Here is a 20,698-nt window from a genome sequence, read left to right on the forward strand (position 1 = left end):
TTGACAAATTTAAAGCTTAGACCTTATGTCTGTTTCTAAGGATCCAGTTTTACCATAAAAATGGCTGTCAACCAAATTCAAAAAATTACAAGTCAACAGCTTTCTTATTTAAGTTAGGTCAAAGTCTTTGCAATATCATTTACCCAAATGAGGGATAGTAGCCAGCTCTTCAGTGAAGGTTAGCAACACTGTGGCTTGCATTTGACCTCGCCCCCCAATATCTCCTGTAAGAGACACTGATTTTCAACATCATCGTGCTCACACAGTTTCACATTGGAGAGGGTTTAAGAGGGGAAAACTCTTCTTTGAATGATCTGGCCAAAGATGATCTGCTAACAATAGCGTGGCTTTACAATGCAATTGCAGGAATCTGAGCTGGCATATTGTGCCCCCCCCCAACTAATAATTCCACTCACATTCAAATCTGTTTGACTAGAAATAGTTTCAGTAAGGCCCAGATTGTGTCCTTGTCATTTAATGATTTCAGAGTTTCTTTGGGTTTTTTTTTTTTTTTTTTTTAACATGTTTCTATCTATCAAGGTCTAAAAAAGCACAAAAACAGGAAACCAAAATCAAATGTAATGAACCCCATATTTTGAGGGGAGTGTTTCTAAGTGTATCAAGTCATTAAAAAGCAGAAATCACAAGAGTCCCTCAGCAACCAAACAGAAGAACTGTGCCTGAAATGTGTTGCCTGTGTTTTTTGCGTCTCCATCAGTTCGCCTGGCCCGGCTCCTTCAGTGTGGCTGCTGACCTTCTCCTCTCTCCACGGCTGGAGTGGCTATTGATTGGATCTTGGCACACAGTGTACAAACACGGAGATAAGGAGAGAGAGCGTGCGAAAGAGAGAGAGACAGAGAGAGAGAGAGAGAGAGAGAGAGAGAGGCAGCCAGGCAGATATAGCTGCAGTGCCCACTCCACTCCTCGGCTCTCCTTTTTCGTGAGACACACACACAAAAAAAAAAAAAAAAAAAAAAAAAAGGTTCCTGGAGACTCCACTCCCACCCAGACATGGTACCTGAACACTGATAGCAGACAGGATTAGGTCTAAAATTCAATCACAACAGCCTAAGTAATGCTAAGTCACTGCAGCTGACAGTGACTACTGCCTGCCTTCAACACCGTCCAAGTGATCTATCATAATCTGCTCTTGATTTGTGAGATTTCAGCAGAAAAAAACAAGAATTGAGTGGATGTGACATCTCGGCACTGTGATCCCTGGATCAATAGTTTTACTTTATGTGCGTATGTGGACAGAATAACAGAGAGAGGATTCAGGACTCTGAAGTTGCACGCTGGCCAGGGTTAGACAACCTTAAGGCTGGTAGGTGGCCTGTCCACTCTGGCACCCTGAGGTCTCTCATTTACACTTTCTTTCCATCTGGTGTACAGGCAAAGGCTGTGCTATGTCAGAGGTGACTAATAGTGTCAGAGCCCTGCCCTCCCAGCGGGGCCAGCAGAAGGAAAAACTCAAAATGCTGCCTCTGCAACTCCAGGGCAGTTCCAGGCATGACACTGACTACTGGTGAGACAGGAAAAAAAGGCTTTGTCAACAAGCAAGGTGGTCAAACAGGGTGCTTTCAATACCAGATTGCCGGGGGACACTCAGGAACCACACAAAAATGGCTGAAATAGTTTGAAAGAATGCATCTTTTTTTCTTTTTCTTATAAGGCTTGTTAGTATTGTATCAGGTCAAACGAGTGTTGTCTCTTTTCGCTGTCTCTGTGGATGTGGATGCCTCAGGGGGGAGAAAGAGAGAGAGAAAGGTTTGCTCAGATACTGTCAGGATGGTCTACAAAGGAAATGTTCAGACAGAAAGAGACCAGAGGAACAGAAGCAGGGCTATGAACCCAGCAGAGTAGGGACAGCAAGAATCTACACCCCTCTCCTCTGGGGAAGCTGAAAAACACTTCTTTTATTTTGTCATTGTGAGTGTGTTTTTACAAGTGTGGACTTATGTGTGTACATATTTGTTACAAGCTTTCTTTTGCCAAACTACATAAAGAAGAAAAATAAAAAAATATATCTTTTTTTAATCAAAGATAATCACAAACCCCTTTTTGACACTACAACTAAAGTAATACTGCACCAGTCCAGGAAACTGGTTTATTCTTGTGCAGAATATTGGATGAAATAATTTACACTACTATTTCATACCTATTTCAGTTGAATTAAAAGCTTCAAGAAGGATATGACTAGTCTCGCTTCATATATGGACTGAAAGTGAAAAAACATCTAGCATTACAGTAAATCTCAGATAACCCTCATAAAAATATAGCAAAAATGGTTGTATTTGCAAGCAACTATTTATATTTCACTACCTGTTTATTGTTAGATAGCCACCTTTAAAGAGTTATTATTTAAATAGAAGCAAAGAAAGAAGTCAGTTCAGATGGTACAAAGAGTGAGAAAGTCTTCAGAGAGGATACATGCATGGGTTAAACAAACAAGATTTTTAGCCATAAGACTACCGTCTATTTATTTGTGCACCACAACAAAAATCAACCTTTATGGACCGAAGTTACAACGAATTCTTAGGGAAACACAATAAAATGCAACACAACCCTACGCAACATATGGTAACCTAAAGCGACACATTGAGACATACTGTTGCCTGTGATAGCCTTTCTTAAATAAATAACATTACATGACATGCCAGGACTTAGCATAGCATTACGTGACATAACTTGACATAAAAATAACATCACATGACATTACATGGCATGACATGACACGGTATAGGTTAGCATGGCATGACAGCATAGGTGCATGATATGACATGACAAAGCATAGGTTAACATGGCAAGACATGACATAGGTTAGAATGACATAACACGACATGACATGACATAGCATAGGTTAGCATTGCATGACATAACAAAGCATAAGTAAGCTAACCTTGCAAAGCAGATGGATTCGCCTGTTTCCCTGTTCCTCACTGGCAAATCCATCTTGCAAAGCTCTCATCTGAACAGATCCAGCCCTGTAAGAAAGTGGCAGGACCAATCAGGAGCAAGAGGCAGTACTTCCGGGTATAACATGACAGAGTTGTTACGTAAGCCTGACTCTGTCATAGTCACAGTGAAAATATGGCAGAAGAGATTAGCTTGGATGCTCTACCGTCACTTTTATCAGGACTTGACGACATTTCTTCATTAAAAGAAGAACAGAGAACAGCATTGAGTTCTTTTCTTTGCAGAAATTATATTTTTGCCTTTCTCCCGAACAGATTCTGCAAGAGTCTGGTCATCACGTGTTTTGTTGCACTGATTAGCCCGAAAAGATGTGACAGAACGTCCATCCAATCACTCTCTGTTTTTCCATCTGGCATGTCAGGTTATAGATTAGCATGACATGACATTGCCAAGTGAAGCATGACATGGCAAAACATCGCATAAGTTAGCATGACATGACATGACATGGCATGAAATAGTATAACATGACTGTATGAAGCAAAGCAAACACTTTCATTCAAAGCTCTTGGCTAGGCCTTCTGTCCTTGCTCTCACAGGTTGCATTGATAGACTTGGACATGGAAGAATAAAATGAAGCTTAGACTTTATGCCTATCTAACTTACCACTGGGAGCAGCAATTCCTACAATCAACTCTGGTTGTACAAAAAAAAAAAAAAACATACGTACAAATTAGGGAGGGAAAAAAAAGGTTTTGAAAAAAAGAGTTGAAAGGTTAAAAACCATATCTAGTTGGCAAAGCCAGGCTGCATAGCATTGTTTCAAGGCTGGATGATTTTAAATCAATTCCACAGTCTTGATAAAGGTATTTTTTTACCAATAGTCTGACAGGAAAAAACAACCATATTCAAAACTTGTCATTTTAAAGGTGATTAAAAAGAGGAAACAAACTTTGCAAATCCAAGTTTTTCAGGGAAGTTGTTCCTGAGATGAAGTACACCAACAGAGAGAAAAAACATTGTTTAGTCCTTCGCCTTGACATGGGAACACATCAACACGTTTTGCCTGAGGACCTCACACTGCAGTGCAGGTTGCTAATGGCATAGTCATTCAGAAATAAAGTTTAGCTCCAGGCTATTAGGTGCTTTAAGGTAATGAGTAAATCTTAAAAGTGGAAGAAGGGTTGCAGACTCAAAATAAATTTATTTTCTATTCATATGAAGTTACAGCCCCATGGCCTTCTTTAAAATCAACAATGAGCAAATCCAGCCCCCTCCCCCCCCTTTTTAGTTTATTTCCTGCATACAGGAAGTACAAAATACTTCTCAAATCACTACAGGTCCTTGTCCCTTCTCTATCCTGGAACCTCTTTAGACACTGGTCTGGCCTCCCATCCCTGTGAACTTTGGGATCAGAGTCTTCAGTATGGCAACAACCACTAGCACTCTCTCCCAAGAGAAATCCACAACACTACAATCATACACACTTACGGTTGGGCTAATCCACCTCTTTGACTCAGCACTTTTTAAATCTGATTATACTTTATAGCATTGTTATCAGTCTTTCCCTCATTCATTAAATCAATTTCGTTGTTTTGTGTGTGTATAATTAGCATTATGCACAGTTTAGAGTGTAAACATTGTGTTGATTAATTGAAATTACTGTTATTATATGGCTTGATACAACAAGATAAAGTGATTATTCTTGGAGGACCAATACTAAGATCTGAATGAGTGTCTCTTTGGGGCTCAAATAATTTCTTTAGATGATAAAACCAAGATTTGAAAAAAAAAAAATCTTGCTTAAATGCATTCCAATATGCATTAATTCCAGATATTAGTCTGGTTTTCTCCCATTATCACCCATCCTTCATAGGGCAGACAGGTGTGTTTTGTCACTTTGCCAGTCTGAGCAGCCGTGTCGCACAATCAAAGTGATGTCAGTAAATCTTCTTTATTGTGTGTAGCTCCACCTTGCTGGTACAGGCAGGTAAGCTTGGCAACCCCACAGAAGTGTGCCAAAAAGTAGGAGGACCTATTTGATACCACTGTGGAAGATGTTAGTAATAAGATGTAAGATGTTAGTTTCCTTATCAGGCGAATTCATGTCTTATTGAAAAACTTTACTTGGCATGAGAAATCAAACAAGTTAAGAATTGATCAAATAAGAGGCTGTTCTGGAAATTATATTCAGATCTTCCTTGTCTGCCCTTTTCATTCATCCCAGAAATGTTACATCGCTCTCATTTTCCTTCAATCTCAATTAGACTGACTTCTCTCAGTGCATTCAGGTTTAATAATAAAAACACAGAATTCAGCTCTCTCAGCTTCATTGTAACTCCAACCTGTCTTTTAAATCACCAAACACTTCCTCAATCATAGTGATGAAGAGAGCTGGAGGAAAAAATTAAAACAGGCCGACCTTTTTACAGTATCTGAGGCTACCAGTGCAGGCTGGATGGCAGAGATTTTGTTCACAGGAATACATTACGGAAAACAAATTAGTCAGCAAGATAGAAGAATGCCAGAGCAAATGGCCCTGGCTCGTCTTTCCATCCTCATGAGATAACTGTACCCATTAGAAGGTTAAAGCTATTGTGCTGTCCCTGCAAAGACTCTGCCTTGGAAATGGCACCAATCCGTCTTTAAACTTTGATGCAGCTGGAAAGCTCTCCTCATCCCTTCTCATCCTTTGCTTTCTGACCTGTCTGTCTGTATGTGTGAGTGTGTAGTGTATGTGTGTGCATATGTGCATAAGATAGAGACAGAGACACAGCTTGAGAGAGAGGGAGAAAGAGAGAGAGAGAGAGAGAGAGAGAGAGAGTGCAGACAGAGAAGAGAGATATGAGAGGGTGGGGCTGGGCTGTCTGCCACCCAGGCCCAGAGAACATAAAGAGAAAAATACGGCCATAAAACCTCTCTATGACTATGAATACTAATACTGACTCTGGGAGCCAAACCAAGCAGCTCTGTCCTCTCTCTGTTCCCCTCTCTTTCACTCAGACAAATGATGGGGCTTAAAATAAAGCAGGAGTGGTGTGCTGCACAGTCAGAATTGTAAAGCTTAGTATTTACAGTGTGTTACACACAACACAGCAGTAGTACAGATGGAGACATACTAGCTTTCAATGTCATGTGTTCTAACTCCTTGTACGTTTATATTTTCTCTGTTATTTCTGAGCTGAGTTTTCTATAAATAAAAGAAGTAGAACAAGGCTGCTAGCATCTTTATAAAATGATATCACCTTCTTTTAAAAGTTATTTATTAAAGCAAACTAAACAACAATAAAGTGTGCCTAACTCTAAAAACTAGTACCATAACACACTGCTCGCTCAAGTATGAGAATCACTCATATATAAGAATAAGTATACAGAGGTCTGAAAAATGTGAATTTATTAACTGGAATTTACTTGGCAATGAAGTTAAAAATAGTAAATGGGTAATGGGTAGATTAATTTGCAGTCATGTTCCAGTGCTTCATGTTTGTAAATTATGTTAAAGCTCTTTTAAATACATCCACAGATAGAATCTGAAATATTTTAAGCTTCTGCGAGGGTCTTCTGGCTTCCATTGATTTTGGCACCTCCTGCGGACAAAGTAGCATGTCTTTTCCATGCTGATTATTTTTGTTTTAAAGCCATCATCCATTTATTATCTGCCCAGCTTATTGTGGGCGTTGGGCCAAGATCTTGTATCTTCAAAATCACCACTTTTAAGGTAATTAAAAAAAAATTTAAAAACGCTGTATTTTTTCCAATAATTTAACACTGAATAGACATAGTCAGCATACTTTTGACACTTGACAAAGTGTCCAAACAAACTAATTTTATGAAAATAAATAAATAAAAATCATGAGGTATGAGATTTAGACTGGTCGCCAGCCAATACTGGACTGATGTATAAAAACAACCAACGAGGAACACTCACGCTCACAAATATCGTCAATTTAGAGTCAGAACATGTAAACTCTACACAGAAAGACCCAGGCCCAACAGGGATTCAAACCAGGAATTCAGGGATTCAACCATTTCTGTGTAGTTTTCACTGTATGCTTCAGGTCTTTGTCTTGCTTGAAAAATAAATCTGTCCCAAGCCGTAGTTCTCTCGCAGACTGAATGATATTGTCCTCAAAGATTTTCTGATATTATGCTACATTCATTTTAACCTCTACCTTTACACGCCTTCTAGGGCTGGCTGCTGAGAAGCCTTCCCCCTGTATGATGCTGCCACCACTGTACTTCATAGTGGGGATGGTGTGGTCATGGTGATGTGCAGTGTTTGGTGTCCATCAAACATAGTGTCTTCTCTGATGGTCAAAAGGCATCATTTTAGTGACATCAGACCAAAGAACTTTCTTCCACTTGACCATGGAGTCTCCCATATCCCTTTAGGTGAACTCTGGTTGAGATTTAATATGAGTATTCTTCAACAGTGGCTTTCTCTGTGCCACTCTCCCATTAAGCTTTGACTGGTGAAGAACAGTTGGTGTATGCAGAGAATCTCCCATCTCAGCTGCTGAAGCTTGTAACTCCTTCAGAGCAGTCGTAGGTGTCTTGGTGGCCTCTCTCACTAGTCTCCTTCTTGCATGGTCACTTAGTTTGTGAGGAAGGCCTGATCTAGCCAGATTTACACATCTGCTATATTCCCTCCATTCCTTGATGATGGATTTAACTGAACTGCAGGGGATGTTGAGTGCCTAATAACCTTTACTCTGAGTTGCTTGGAGTGTTCCTTTGTCTTCATTGTGTAATGGTCGCAAGGACTATGATTAACCAGTGACTGAACCTTCTAGACGCAGGTGTGTTTATACAACTATCAATCAAGACTAATTCAAATCATATATATCTTTTATTAAATTGACATTACTTAGAAACTACATTAACACTAGTTGGTTTTTAAAATAATTTAAAAACATCCAGGGTGGTGAATAGGCACTGTAACATAACTTGATCTTTTTTAACAAGCTTTACTGTTTAACCTTACAGTGTGGTCTGATGTCTACCCCATGGCAGTGGTTACAGGCGTTGAAACTTTTTTACAAAATTAGTTAAAAAGAAACAATCCATTTTGGAGGTCTCATCGGTTTTTGTAGGCCCAGAAAATAGTATAAATATTTGACTATCGTAAATCCTTTTCAAAACTCCCTGCTTGACCTTTAATTAAACACTGTCATTACAAATGTGTGTAAACAAATATTTTTTGGAGGTATTTCTCATTTTTTTCAGTGGTTTCATGCAACAGTGTTGCATGGCTTTGGCTATTTAACGGTCAGGTGCTTCTTTCAGATACCTTTACTTGCATGGTGCCTCCCTCGCAGCAAGCTTTTCTCTGACAAATGTTGGACGACAGAAGAAAAAGTCATAATCTCTCAAGCATTTCTAATGAGTTTTTCTCCTACAATTATTTGATAAGAGCAGACAAGACTGGAGGCAGCGTGTATGATACACTGGCTCCAACTGCCGAGGTGAGAGCTCTGCTGATTACACACAGAGCCATTTACACACACGCGGGTGCACACGCATACACATGCAGCCAGAGGCTTACAGTCCGTCATCTCAGAGTGCAACAATCCTAATAATAACATGAGAGGCTGAAGTTATGACCGGCAGGCACATGCAACTTACCAATCTAGGTCTCTGGACACACACAGTGTCACACACGAGACACACACACTCAACCTACAACCCTCTAACACCTAATCTCCAACACTCTTCACCTTCTCTGCTCCAGCCATAAGCACTTCCACCTCATACACTCTCACTACTCACCACACTGAGGCCCAGCTGCTCCCTCTGTAGGTAGGGCAGGTTCCTGCGCTCCAGGCTGGACAGGTAGTGCTGTAGTCTGGAGTAGGTGTAGGGGTAGCAGTAGGCGAACTGATACACGTCATCCTCTCGATCAAAACAGAAAGCGAAGGACATGACGTAGTTGCGTCGGTGGTCAGGGCAGCGGTAGTAGTACACATTTTTAGCTGGAAGCCTCTGCCTGCAATGAGATTTATCAGAGAGAAAAGAGAGGTCATTAAGTGGACAGATCCTTTAATTTAAGGCCTACGGGTCAAAACTCAAAGGCATAAAGCTGCACTGGGAAACAAGGAACATCAGAGCTCATACACTGTGGAAGACAAGACAGAGGGGCAAAGGGCAAAGAGACAAGGAAACAGTGCCTCCCATGCTAGACACTACAAGCTGAGAGGCACCAGCTGCCTCAACATTGATGTTTTCAGAAATGTTAAATGGTAAGACACTCCAATTGGAGTGTCTGGTTGGTCTTTCATAGACTAACAAAAACTAGAAGGAAGGTACTTTTTATTTTGAATGCAACTGATTTAAAACAAACAACATCTTTCATCTGTTAATTATGATTTATCATTAGGAGCAAATCTCGGAAGCAATTGATAACAGATGTTTTAACAGATTAAGATGAGAGTGAGAGGAGAAAAACAATGACCAAAGAAATAAGGGACAATAAATCAACAAAGTTCATCAAGTAAAAGCATGCTTCTTGACTATCCTTTATAGCAGATGATGCCAAGTAAAACAGTTAACCTATTCTTCAATGAATGCTTAAATATATGACGAGTATTCCTGACTGGACTGAAAGTAAGTACAAAATAAAACTAAATACTTATTTAAAAAATACAAACAGCAGACAGAAAATTTCAGTGATCACTCATAGAAGAAAGATGGTTGTCCTGATACCAGATTTTACTTATTGCTAAGCCCCGCCCTCCAATGCCATAAGTCAATCACATCAAGAATAACAAGAAAACAAATCTCCAACCAGGAAGTTCAGGTAAAGCAACACCTCTACAATAAAGTAAAATAAACAGCCAAATTGACAGAGTTAACTTAACTCATATAGAATTACATTTAACACTTTACAAGTGTCTACGTTAGTCTATATACAGGTACACTACACTTTTTGATGTGTTAAAATATTTACAATATTACAGAGCTGCAGTAACTCTGTGGCAAAGTGGGTCTCCTCTGGCAAGAACAAAGCAGATTCAACCTCATAGAAAGGCAATGCATACTAATTAAGTTTGATGAGTTCATGCAGGACGAAGTAGTCGTATGCCCAGCCATCCCAATTATCGCCTTCCTGCTCCCACAGCCAATCACACCTCTTTCTCTCAACACAGTGGTGTACTTAAATATGACGTACTTCTCCCTAATCCCTGTTTGCATCAACGCCAATGCACCCTGCTGCTGGCAATGCTTAACCTCCTCCACCCCAGCCTCCTCCTTTATAGAATAAAGCTTGTTGCACACTTATTTTCAGATTCATGCTACTGTGGATCACTTGCTTTTGAACTATTGTATTGTCTATAATGTGCATTGTTATAAATGTATCCATCCATTAGGGGGTTTCTGGCCATGTTCTCTCTGGAAAGTCAAAGAATGCCTCTTGACTAACCCAGGGAGCATCTTTTGAGCAGAGCCTTCTCTGCCAAGTAAAACTGTAGCTATCAATTTTGCAATAAAATGGTAAAATGTATGAGTACATCTGCACACTCTGCCTAAGATCATGATGGGTAAATTTGCCCACACATCCCACTGGATTTGAAATTGCAGTGGGCAGAGCTTAGATCAATTGACTCTACAGAGTTGAACTAACAGTGCGGGATCAACACTGTCAAATACTGTAACTCCATCAGTACCAGTACCAGTTTAATATGGCAGCATTGTCAATAGAAAAATCTAAGCAGCCAATACTACTGAATTTATTGTTTTTAATTATTAAAAATTGTTGGCAAATTCATACACATCGTCTCAAATGCACAAAAAATATTTTAGCTCCAAATTTTAGCTTTTTTTTCTTTGTGTGACTAAGACATTGTGCAGAATTTTAATGTTCCCAATGTATTTATTCCTTTCCTAAGCTCCTGTCTCATAAAATAGATTTTTGGTACCAGCAATCACTATAAAAACAGATATTATTGTTTAAAAGAAGTGTTTAAAGAAAGTATCACAGTATTGTAAATTTTGACAGCCTTAGTAAGACAATCAACCTTATCATCACATGTAATGCGAACTGAAGGTCAAAGGGCTTTTGTGTCTTTTGCTCAACTTGCTTTTCTTTTTGCACGGTTTAATTCTAACTTTAATCTCTAAAATAACAAGTGTGCAGACCTTTGACCTCTGCAGCTAATTAATCGGGCAACTGGATAATCTGCCATGTCTTTTTTTGTCTGTGAGTATTAAAGTGTCTGCCCTGGTGTCTGATTATGACAACATTGAAGTGTGTCTGGTGTTTTGCAGGAAAAGCCGTTGGCTCAAGTTGAATGTATGTGAACAAATTTAGCAAAATGAGAGAGAGGAACAGGAACAGTGTCTTTTGGGTGTATGTGTTTTTTTATTTCTTATAGAAGTGAGCATGGTGCAGGGCTGTGTGTTACGTATTTGTGTACTATTATGAATGCATGTCGAGCGTTGCCTGCTTGGGCCCAGGATGAAAAAGACTGATCCACTCACCTTATGGACGATCGATGGGCTGTTGGGACAGTACTGCTGCAGTCTACACAACTGCTCTGCTTACTCAAGGTGTTTTTTTCCCATTTTTTTCTTTTTCTACGTCTTTTCCCTTGTTTAGCTCTGGCTGTTGAGACATAGTCTAAAGAGTTATGTTTTTGCATGCAAGCAACTATTTGCCTCATTTCCTTTCTCGTCCTGTGGTATCACTCAGTGCCTCCACCTTGTCAGTTTAGACACCACCGGCACCACCGCCACCATACAAGCTCTGGCAGACTCTCTAAGTAAGGTGGATAAAACGATGAGGAAGATGAGGACGATGAGTGACGAGTTTTGGGGTGTTGGGAGCAGGGAGGAAGGTGGAATAAGGAGATAAGGAGAAGATGAGAGAGCAGGGCGATGGCAGATCTGGGCCTGATATGGAGATATACGGGAAGCAGCAGCAACGGCTAGCAGCGTAGTGGCCGTGTGATGGCGAGGACGTATACTGAGCTATGGCAACAGATCAGATGAAGATGCTATCAGGGCTGAGATAGGAACAGGGAGCTGGTAATCAACAAACAGGACAGACTGCTCTGTGCTAACTCTGGCAGAGTGAACTTCTCTTTCTGACTCACCTCTGAAAAGGAAAAGGACAGCAGGGAGACACATGAGACTTTTATATGTTTGCTCAGATACCTTATATATCAGGTTTGACCAAAGATTTGCATAGAAATGCATAGTGAACCCACTGGCATGCATTTTCAAACACTTTAAGATGTCCCTGCAGGTAGCTAGTAAAACAAAAAGGTAAATCTCCCGGCCTTCTTCAGACAGAGTGAGAAAGGCAGGGCTGATAATTCCTTCAGAGGAGTAGAAGGGGGAATGTATCTGCATGTGGCTATCTCAGCAGAATACTAATGCCGCCAGTGGCTAGCTTTACCACACCCAGCCTCCCCTCTGGAGCCGGCTTAGCAGCCTTGTCTTACAGGCTGTAAAGTTGGGCGAGGAGGATGAAGACAAAAAAAACAAGATGAATGGCTAAGCAGCTTGCACCTATGAATAATGCTCCTTAAACTGCATGGCTTTAAAGTGGAGCAAACTGTGAGTAAAAATGACCAACAAGGACATGACACGCTCATACTCGCACACATGCACCGACACTAGTGCATTATTGAGATGCCAGCCCTCTGAGGTTCAGGTTAATTAAAATAAGATGACACCTCACCTCTTAACATATTTCCCTGTTTGGCTCAGCCCGTCTATGCAATCCCACTTCTCTGTTTCTCCTCTTCTTTCTCTCCATTGGGCAGTGTGCGACCTTGCCGGAGACTGGCAAAGTCCTGGCTATTGATTTTAATTACTGCTGCTTGTCCCATCACAGCATTATAGTTATAGGTGGGAGAAAATAGCACCGTGGCCACCTGGAAGGCCTGAACTACAGGTTAAGACAAAGACTGCACCTGCTTAAGCTACCACAGTCATGCACAAAATCCCCAGCACATGCACACTTGTGCTTTGGCTTTTTATTCTTCCAAGCCCTGGCTGCTCCTAGCAATTTGTTTTATCTAAATGGTGCCTCCCCGTGCCTCTCCCCATGCCCATCTCTTGACGTGGTACAGTGCCGTCGCTCCCAAACAGAATTATCACTGCGCAGGATAAGGGGGGGAAAAAAATGGAGAAGCTTCATCCCTAGATGATAACACGCTCACACGTGGTTTACAATTCAGTGATTACAAAGGCGCACAAACAGGAATATGCAAAGAGTCACACGCTGAAAGGAAGCAGCAAAGAGCCACATCAAGGTCATTCCTTTGACAGCCAGCTGCGGGACAAGTGAGCTGCCAGTGTCTCATTGCAACCACACAAGAAGAAATACAGAGAACTCTGAGAGGCAGAGACAAAGGCTGACAAATAGAGATGGAGGTGAGTAAAGAGACAAAGTCAGAGAGAAATGGATCCAAAACATAGAGACGGGATAAAAAAGGGAGATGGTTTCACTGAGTCTAACTCTGCTTGCTGAGGCTTTTCTACTCTCTGAACCGACGGTAGCTACAAAACTCACACTCTGATTTTGATGGCACCGGCGCCTCTCTGAAGTTTCGAGATGAAGGCTTATAAATTGGTAGCTTTCATACGGGCGACATCTTGTCTTTATTCCCAAATCAATCAAGCGTAGAGGACACGCCAATCACGGCGGCTCAGAGCACTCTCACAGACAAAGGAGAAAACATACAGGACAAAATCCACCAGGTCTGGACGCACGCATACACTCATCTACTCCCTTTTATTTTCTATCTCACTGTTGTCTCTTCCAGCTTGTCAAATGCTCCTCCTGTCAACTGTTACGAAGGTTAAATGTCTTCCAATATGCCCGTACAGCTGTCAGACTTTGCACATCCCCGCCTGCTCATTTAAGGAAAAATAGCTAGTCTGTTTGGCAAACATTTCACGGTGAATGACATATTTCTTTACTCCCCTCTGTGTTACTATGCCAATAATTGAAGAGGCAATATTTCCTGGCACTCTAAAATGATGCCAGATGTTAGATAGGCTCATTGTTTTTTAAAACACGGCCCCGTTGTTGTTGTTTTGCATACTAAGTTGGGCAGGAACTGTCCGCTTCAATCATCTGAGGAGCATTTAAATGTGTGCCTATGTATATTCATGCGCGGGGAAGTAAGGACATGTGCGTGCAAACATGATGGAATATATATTCTTGAAACATCCATCTATCTTTTTTGGATGCAAATCAAGTTGCAACAAAGCTTTTGGGAGACACAGTTACTAGGCAACCTGTGCTTTCTATGTAATTTGGTTGGCTTGCTGTACATTGTGTGTGTTTGAACTGTGTGTTTATTAGGATGAGCCATTACAAGAGTGTGTCCTTTAATTTAGATGAACCTACGTGACCAGTAAACAAAGATCAGGCAGTGCTGAGAAGATCCAAACATCAGTTTTTATCATTTCTATGAAGCTGTTGCTTGTGTAACAACTGGAGCTCACGATGTGCGATCACCTGGATTAATGCCACTGTTAGGGTCTCTAGCTAGCAGCAGTAAGGTTTTCCTGAAAGCAATCACTTGAAAACACTTGAGAACGATGGACTTTCCTGTAATGAGGGCAGTGGGAGTGGGACACCTGTGGAGACAACAGGATGTTTCATATATCTCATAAGTTGTGGCTCATTTCAGGGGCAGGAACCTTTGAAGGACCCAGCCTTTGCGGCCTGCGTAGACCACTCAGGCTGATCTGAAATGAGACACTCTGGTCTAGGGAGGATTCCCTATTTGTGTCACCAGCTGTCCTTGATATTACACATCCATTTCTAACCACTGGCCGTGTTGATGAACAACCTCAGTAGCTGCATCTAAACTAGCATAACTATGAACATATTACTTAACCTGTTGTTTTACAGATAGTTTAAGATTTCAAGCCCCCTTCAGTTTTAACTCAAGTAGCGTCTTAAAGTATTGCTCTGCCACTTTAGAATCCACCACTAAGTTTGAAGTGGTGCTCATTAGTGTCAGACATGTTGGGCCACAAAGAACGTATCAGATGGATCTGTATTTTGGAAAGGAAAACATATTTATCGGACGCATTGAATGAATTAATGTAATGTGAAAGCCAACAGTAAAGTCATCTAAAAATTTAAATGGTCAGAGCAAAATACGTGAAGAATAAGATTTCATTAAAAATTTCTTGTCACCTATGGGAAAGTATTTTAACAAAGACCTTAAGACATACTAAGAAATCAGGGCCCATGCCAATGTTCAAAATAAAAATTTAGCTGATGACTGATTGATACCATTGTTTCTTTCATTACTTCTTTTGGTGTCACACTCCCACAATACCAACAGTTGGGATTATATCTGAATGAGCTGTTAGAAATGTTAAATGCCAGCATCAAATTGATATAAAAGGGCCAATATAATGTTCTGTCAATGCATCTGTGCATCCCTGGATTTCATGCATTTTGAAACAGGTGTTCACTGTTCACTTCTCTCAAAAGTATAGTGGAAAGTATTTTCTATATCAACACAGTTAAAGCCATGGACATGAAGAACAATCCATTAAATTTTTCTTGTCACCTATCACAAACTGCTCATGTATTAAGTATTACTATTTTATTAAACAGTTCCCTTTTCATTTGAACAGGTTTTACCTCTGATTTTCATAGGGATTCAAAGAGATTTATTTTCATTCTGCAACTTTCTGCATGCTAGCTTGAAAATGTCACTTGATTGCTAATATACATTTGATATGGGAGCTCCTTGGTGTGCAGACCTTTTCTCCTTGCCAGATTTCATGTCTGTCATCTGGCAAATCCATCTCACGAAGCTCCAATCTGAAACATTTGGACCAGGTTGGAAATAGGATCTGGCCAATCAGGAGCCAATGGGGAGAACGAAACGGTAGCTACGAGTAAGGTTTAGATGTGACGGAGCCAATAGATGCCGCCGGTGTAGTGTTAAGCTCAGACTTAGCTACAGTATGGCAGCAGGTTTATCAGAACTTGACTATATTTCTGTATGAAATAAAGAGCAAAAAGCAGCTCTAAAAGCTTTTCATGACAGAAAAAATGTGTTCACTCTTCTCCCAACCTGCTTCAGCCTGAGTTTGAACAGTTGCAGGCAGGGTTTAGATGTGCTCTAAGCCAGAAAATACAATGACTGCCGCCTGTGTCACAATTAGCTTGGATGTAGCTGCGGTATAGCAGCAGATTTATAGAACTGGGCCACATTTTTCATTAAAAAAAAGAGCACAGGACCACACTGTGCACCTTGGCATGAGTTTTATCCAACAGCACCTGTCTGCCGAGCCCAGGTAACTAATGGAGCTAAGCACGATTATTATTTCATTCTGTTGTCACTCTGATTGGCTCATAATGAATGTGACAGACAAAACGTCAGTCAAGTTACCTTTGGAGGATTTTTGAAAAGTCCTGCCCTTCCCAAAGACTTTGTATGTGAGGTTCCCCAGATAAATGTGTAATATATCCCATCCAGTGGATAAATGAAACAGTTTTTCTAGTGTGTAAAATAAAAATACAAATTCCTCAAACCACTGCTATGTACATGCTCGAACATGATGAAAAATTTCTTGTCACCTCTTGGGAATTCTTTTTTAAAATGATCAGTCAAATACTACTCTATTAATTAATTATTCAATAGGGATGTACCATTAATTAAAATGTATAACATATGTAAAACAGATAATAGCATTTTGCAGTGTAATTAATATGAAACAATATTTTTCTTGAAATTCATTCTTTTGAGAAAAATATGAAGTTTTTGAAACTTGTGATAAAATCGTATCATAAACCCACTGTTTATGATATGTATCATGTATGAGTTTAGTAACATCCCTACCAAAAAAAAAAAAAAGATTTGAAGCCGAATGCCTCTCAGATTTTAAGTTTCCATTGTCTTTGTCATTCTTCATCAAAAATGAAAAATAGTCTGTCAGATGACCTTCAATGTCATGACTTGCAACCAAGAAGAACACATCAGAATTACATGCTGACAACATTCGAGCCTTCCACCCTGACTGTGACGTCACAGGATGTCAGACCATTTTTAGTCATAGCTACTTCAGGTAATTTCTTTGATTAATTTCTCAACCCTTAACTCCCAATCTAAGGTTTGGCAGCTTTGAAACTTAAATTAAATCCAAGGTGAGTTAGCCGAATGAAGTCCATCGATATCAGATCACATATCCACAGCGATTGAACTGACTTTAGATTATGCAGCAGACATAAAAATGTGAAGTTATTTCCATAAAACTCTGAAAGCAGTCATAAATCTTGGAGTCTCATCTAAATAAAGCATGTTTCCTGTTCAGAGGAGCACCTCCGTTTGTTCTGATATGATATGTTTAATACAGAGGGAGTGGTTGCGTGTCTGTGTTTGTTTTTATCTGTGTACCGCTGCTGGTCTGTGTGATTGTGTGCCCTTGTGTGAAAAAAAAAAAAAAATCATCTCTTCCAGTAATTCATCTCTTTTTTATGTCACCTTCATCTATATCATGGTGTACCTCTCAGATTAATTTACTGCCTCGTTGAAAAACAAACACTTCTACTAATCCTCTGTGATTTATTTAAATTTCTAGGCATTTTATTGAGTTTGATATATTTCCTTAATTGTCACAGGAATACTTTCAGGATTAGAGGTGCTGGAATCGCAAATATTCACTTACCACAATTCTAAACTGATTAAAATTTCCAAAAAAAATTTTTTTAAACATACTTTCTTTTGTTTATTTCTAACCAGCAGCCACTTTTGAGCACAGCAAACCTGTTGCCGGTATTTTTCTCATTTGTTTCTTTCTCCATCTGCGGCTCAAAAAGCAGCAGCATATGTGTCCATCCTGACTACTTAGCTAGCTCCCACCTTCAATAATCTCACTATTTCAGACGTTCTACTGTACTGGATGCACTGTCTATGGAGCAGCAGCCTGTCCTGTATGTTATAGTGCCAGTGGGGCACTGTCGCTTTTACAGTCCCCAAGGATGAGGGAGATTTATGTCGAAATGTTTGGTCAAAGCAAGATCTCAAAAACTGAAAGAATCATCTTTTAAACTTTTCATTAAATTAAACCATATTTATTGACCCTTTATTAGCTGCCAAGAATGTTACAATGTATTAAATTGAGTTTAGCCTGCTTTTTAATGTTAAATGATAACTTTTAGCCTTCAGGTGCACAGCAGTGATATTTTTGCCACTTATTTCAAATTAAGTTAGAAGATAACATTTTTAGAAATTCTGCACTAAAATATATATTTTTAAAATTTTTATTTAACCAGATAAAGAGTCGGATAAAGGCCCACTGAGATCAAGATCTCTTTGACAAGGGTGACTTGAGGTCAGCAGCACATCCCATAATACAGGGCTATTCAGTTACAAATTCAAGTGGGCCAAATTACAAAATCAAGAAATACAGGCCAGACATGCCCGGCACCCAGTGAGCAGCTGGTAATGTCAGATTCAAAACAATACAGATCAATTTGATGAACATTATGCACTTTTTTTCATAGTCTCGCTTTTAAATTTGGCAATATGACAAAAGCACATTAAAAAAGTACATAAAAAACACAACAACAGAGCTGTATTTGAACCTAACCTGAGTTAGTGGAAATGTTTTTTCATTTGAATAAAAATTAAATAAATGGAATGACAAAATAAAATGAAAAAATCTGCGCATTTGTAGCCACAGTTAAAAAGGACATGTTTTATATTCGGTAACTTAGGGCTACTTCCATCAGCATTGTTAGCCATGCTTCAAAACAACGCAGTACACTACACAGCTAGGCTACGCGGAGTGTAGCATTCATGGTCTGAAATATTATGGGAAATTATGAAAACTTGTGAAACAGGTTGCCCTTTGCATATCTGGCATGACCACAGGCTGGGCCACTTGGTGGTTGGTTCTGGGCCGCTAATTGAATAGGCCTGCCATAATGAATAATACATATTTAAGAGAAAGATTACAAATAATAAGTTAAAACAATTTAATTTAAACAGTAAGCATTCCTAATGTTACACGTTTTTCTTTTTAATGTTTTTAAAGACAGAAATTCTTCATTTTTATAAGTGTGTGATCTAGGAAATCACAAGTGACGTGCACATTGTGGGATTCCAGCGTGACTGAAGTGCTTTTATTCAGTGCATTTCTCCCTCATTATAAGACATTTATGAATTTTCTGTTTGGTAAAACTCTTTATGAGATGTCATTTTAATTGAACAGAGGCACAATTCAAAACAAGAAGTAAACAGCAGAGATGGGCGGAGCTTGTCTGTACTCCTCATACCGTTGTTGTTTTGGTTGAGAGCCCCCTAGTGGTAGAATGTTATAAACTGTGTGGAAATTAAAATGGTAATTTATTCACATTATAATCATTTCCATCCTTGAAAGTCAACACAAACATTCTAGTCTACTTAAAAAAGCCATTTTACTTAAGTCTTCACTTTAACTCAAACCATTTCTTATCTATAAGTTACATTAATTGGCCAAACTGTAATAATAGCATAATGGTGATACACTCATATTTATGCACCATCAATACTTACTTTACCCTAAAATACACAAAAGAAAATCAGCATGCCTTGAATGTTCTTTCACCTCATCTCTGCTTGTGTTTTGAAACATTTTTTTCAGTGTTTAATTCTTTTTTTTTTTTTTTTTTAATCATCAAACACCTACTTTTACCTTAATCTTTTTCTTTTAAGATCTATTTTAGGGGGGTTTCTGCCTTTATTCTTTAGAGGAGGCCAGTGGATAGAGTCAGAAACAGGGATGAGAGATTGGGGGAGAGACCTGAGGGAAAAGAGCTGCAGGCCAGACTTGAACCTGGGATGCCTGTGTAATGGGGTGTGGCCAAGCCGTCAGGCCATCTGCTCCCCTTAGTCTTGACTTTCTCATGTAAAAAAAAAAAAAAAAAAAAAAAAAAAAAAAAACTAGTTGATGAACATTTTCAGTGACAGTTTAAGTCAACAAAATAAACACTGGCCTACAGCAGACTGGAGTAGATGCTAAAAGAAGCCCCAAATAGGGAATGTTTTGTGAACTGGGATCAGCTTAAATCAAAAATCTATTTTGAATAAAATCATTCACCCTGAATCTAGTTGTGAGACACTGAAAAACTCCACCTCTTTTAAAAACCACCACGGCCATAGTCATGCATTAAAAAAAAAAAAAAAAAAAAAAAAAAAGCCATTTTATCAGCCCTGAGGTGAGCCATGGAGCTAAAAACAACTGATAACCTATAGGGGCTACTCTAAATCAAGAACCCAATATCTCAACAAAATTCCTTTTCCTTTTGCTTTTTATCCAAGTGATTTTATTTTATAACAGTCATTGTAACTTCTTTCAACAAATATAAAATCTTTCCTGGATTAAACTATTGGAATCTGATTTAAATATTTCATAATTTAATTCACAGAATTATATAAATGGATGCAAATATTTACTTGATATTAATATTATTAAATGGATGCTAATATTTACTGGATATTAATATTATTAAATGGATGATAATATTTACTGGATATTAATATTATTAAATGGATGCTAATATTTACTGGATATTAATATTATTAAATGGATGCTAATATTTACTGGATATTAATATTATTAAATGGATGGTTATATTTTATTACCAACAAAAAAGGTAGAGACGAACAAGGAACAGTGACAGTGCTTGGGTGGACCAGCAGAGGGCCACAACTTTGAGTGGGAGGTGACCTGTTGATTATTAAAGGTAAAGACAAACATATTTCATATCAGTTATATTCTGAAATGAATTTAAACTCTATGGAGCACAATAGTGCCT

General features: G+C 39.2%; 1 protein-coding gene across 1 annotated transcript in view; it reads right to left on the reverse strand.

Annotated features, from left to right (window-relative positions):
- agbl4 (AGBL carboxypeptidase 4) overlaps nt 1-20,698 on the reverse strand; it is a 488,448-nt gene that overhangs the window by 210,516 nt on the left and 257,234 nt on the right. Inside the window, exon 5 of the mRNA XM_041791008.1 lies at nt 8,683-8,899. Coding sequence (XP_041646942.1) covers nt 8,683-8,899 — 217 coding nt within the window. The remainder of the gene's footprint in view (nt 1-8,682; nt 8,900-20,698) is intronic.

The sequence above is a fragment of the Cheilinus undulatus genome, linkage group 7 (genome assembly GCF_018320785.1).
Source record: "Cheilinus undulatus linkage group 7, ASM1832078v1, whole genome shotgun sequence".
NCBI lineage: Eukaryota > Metazoa > Chordata > Actinopteri > Labriformes > Labridae > Cheilinus > Cheilinus undulatus.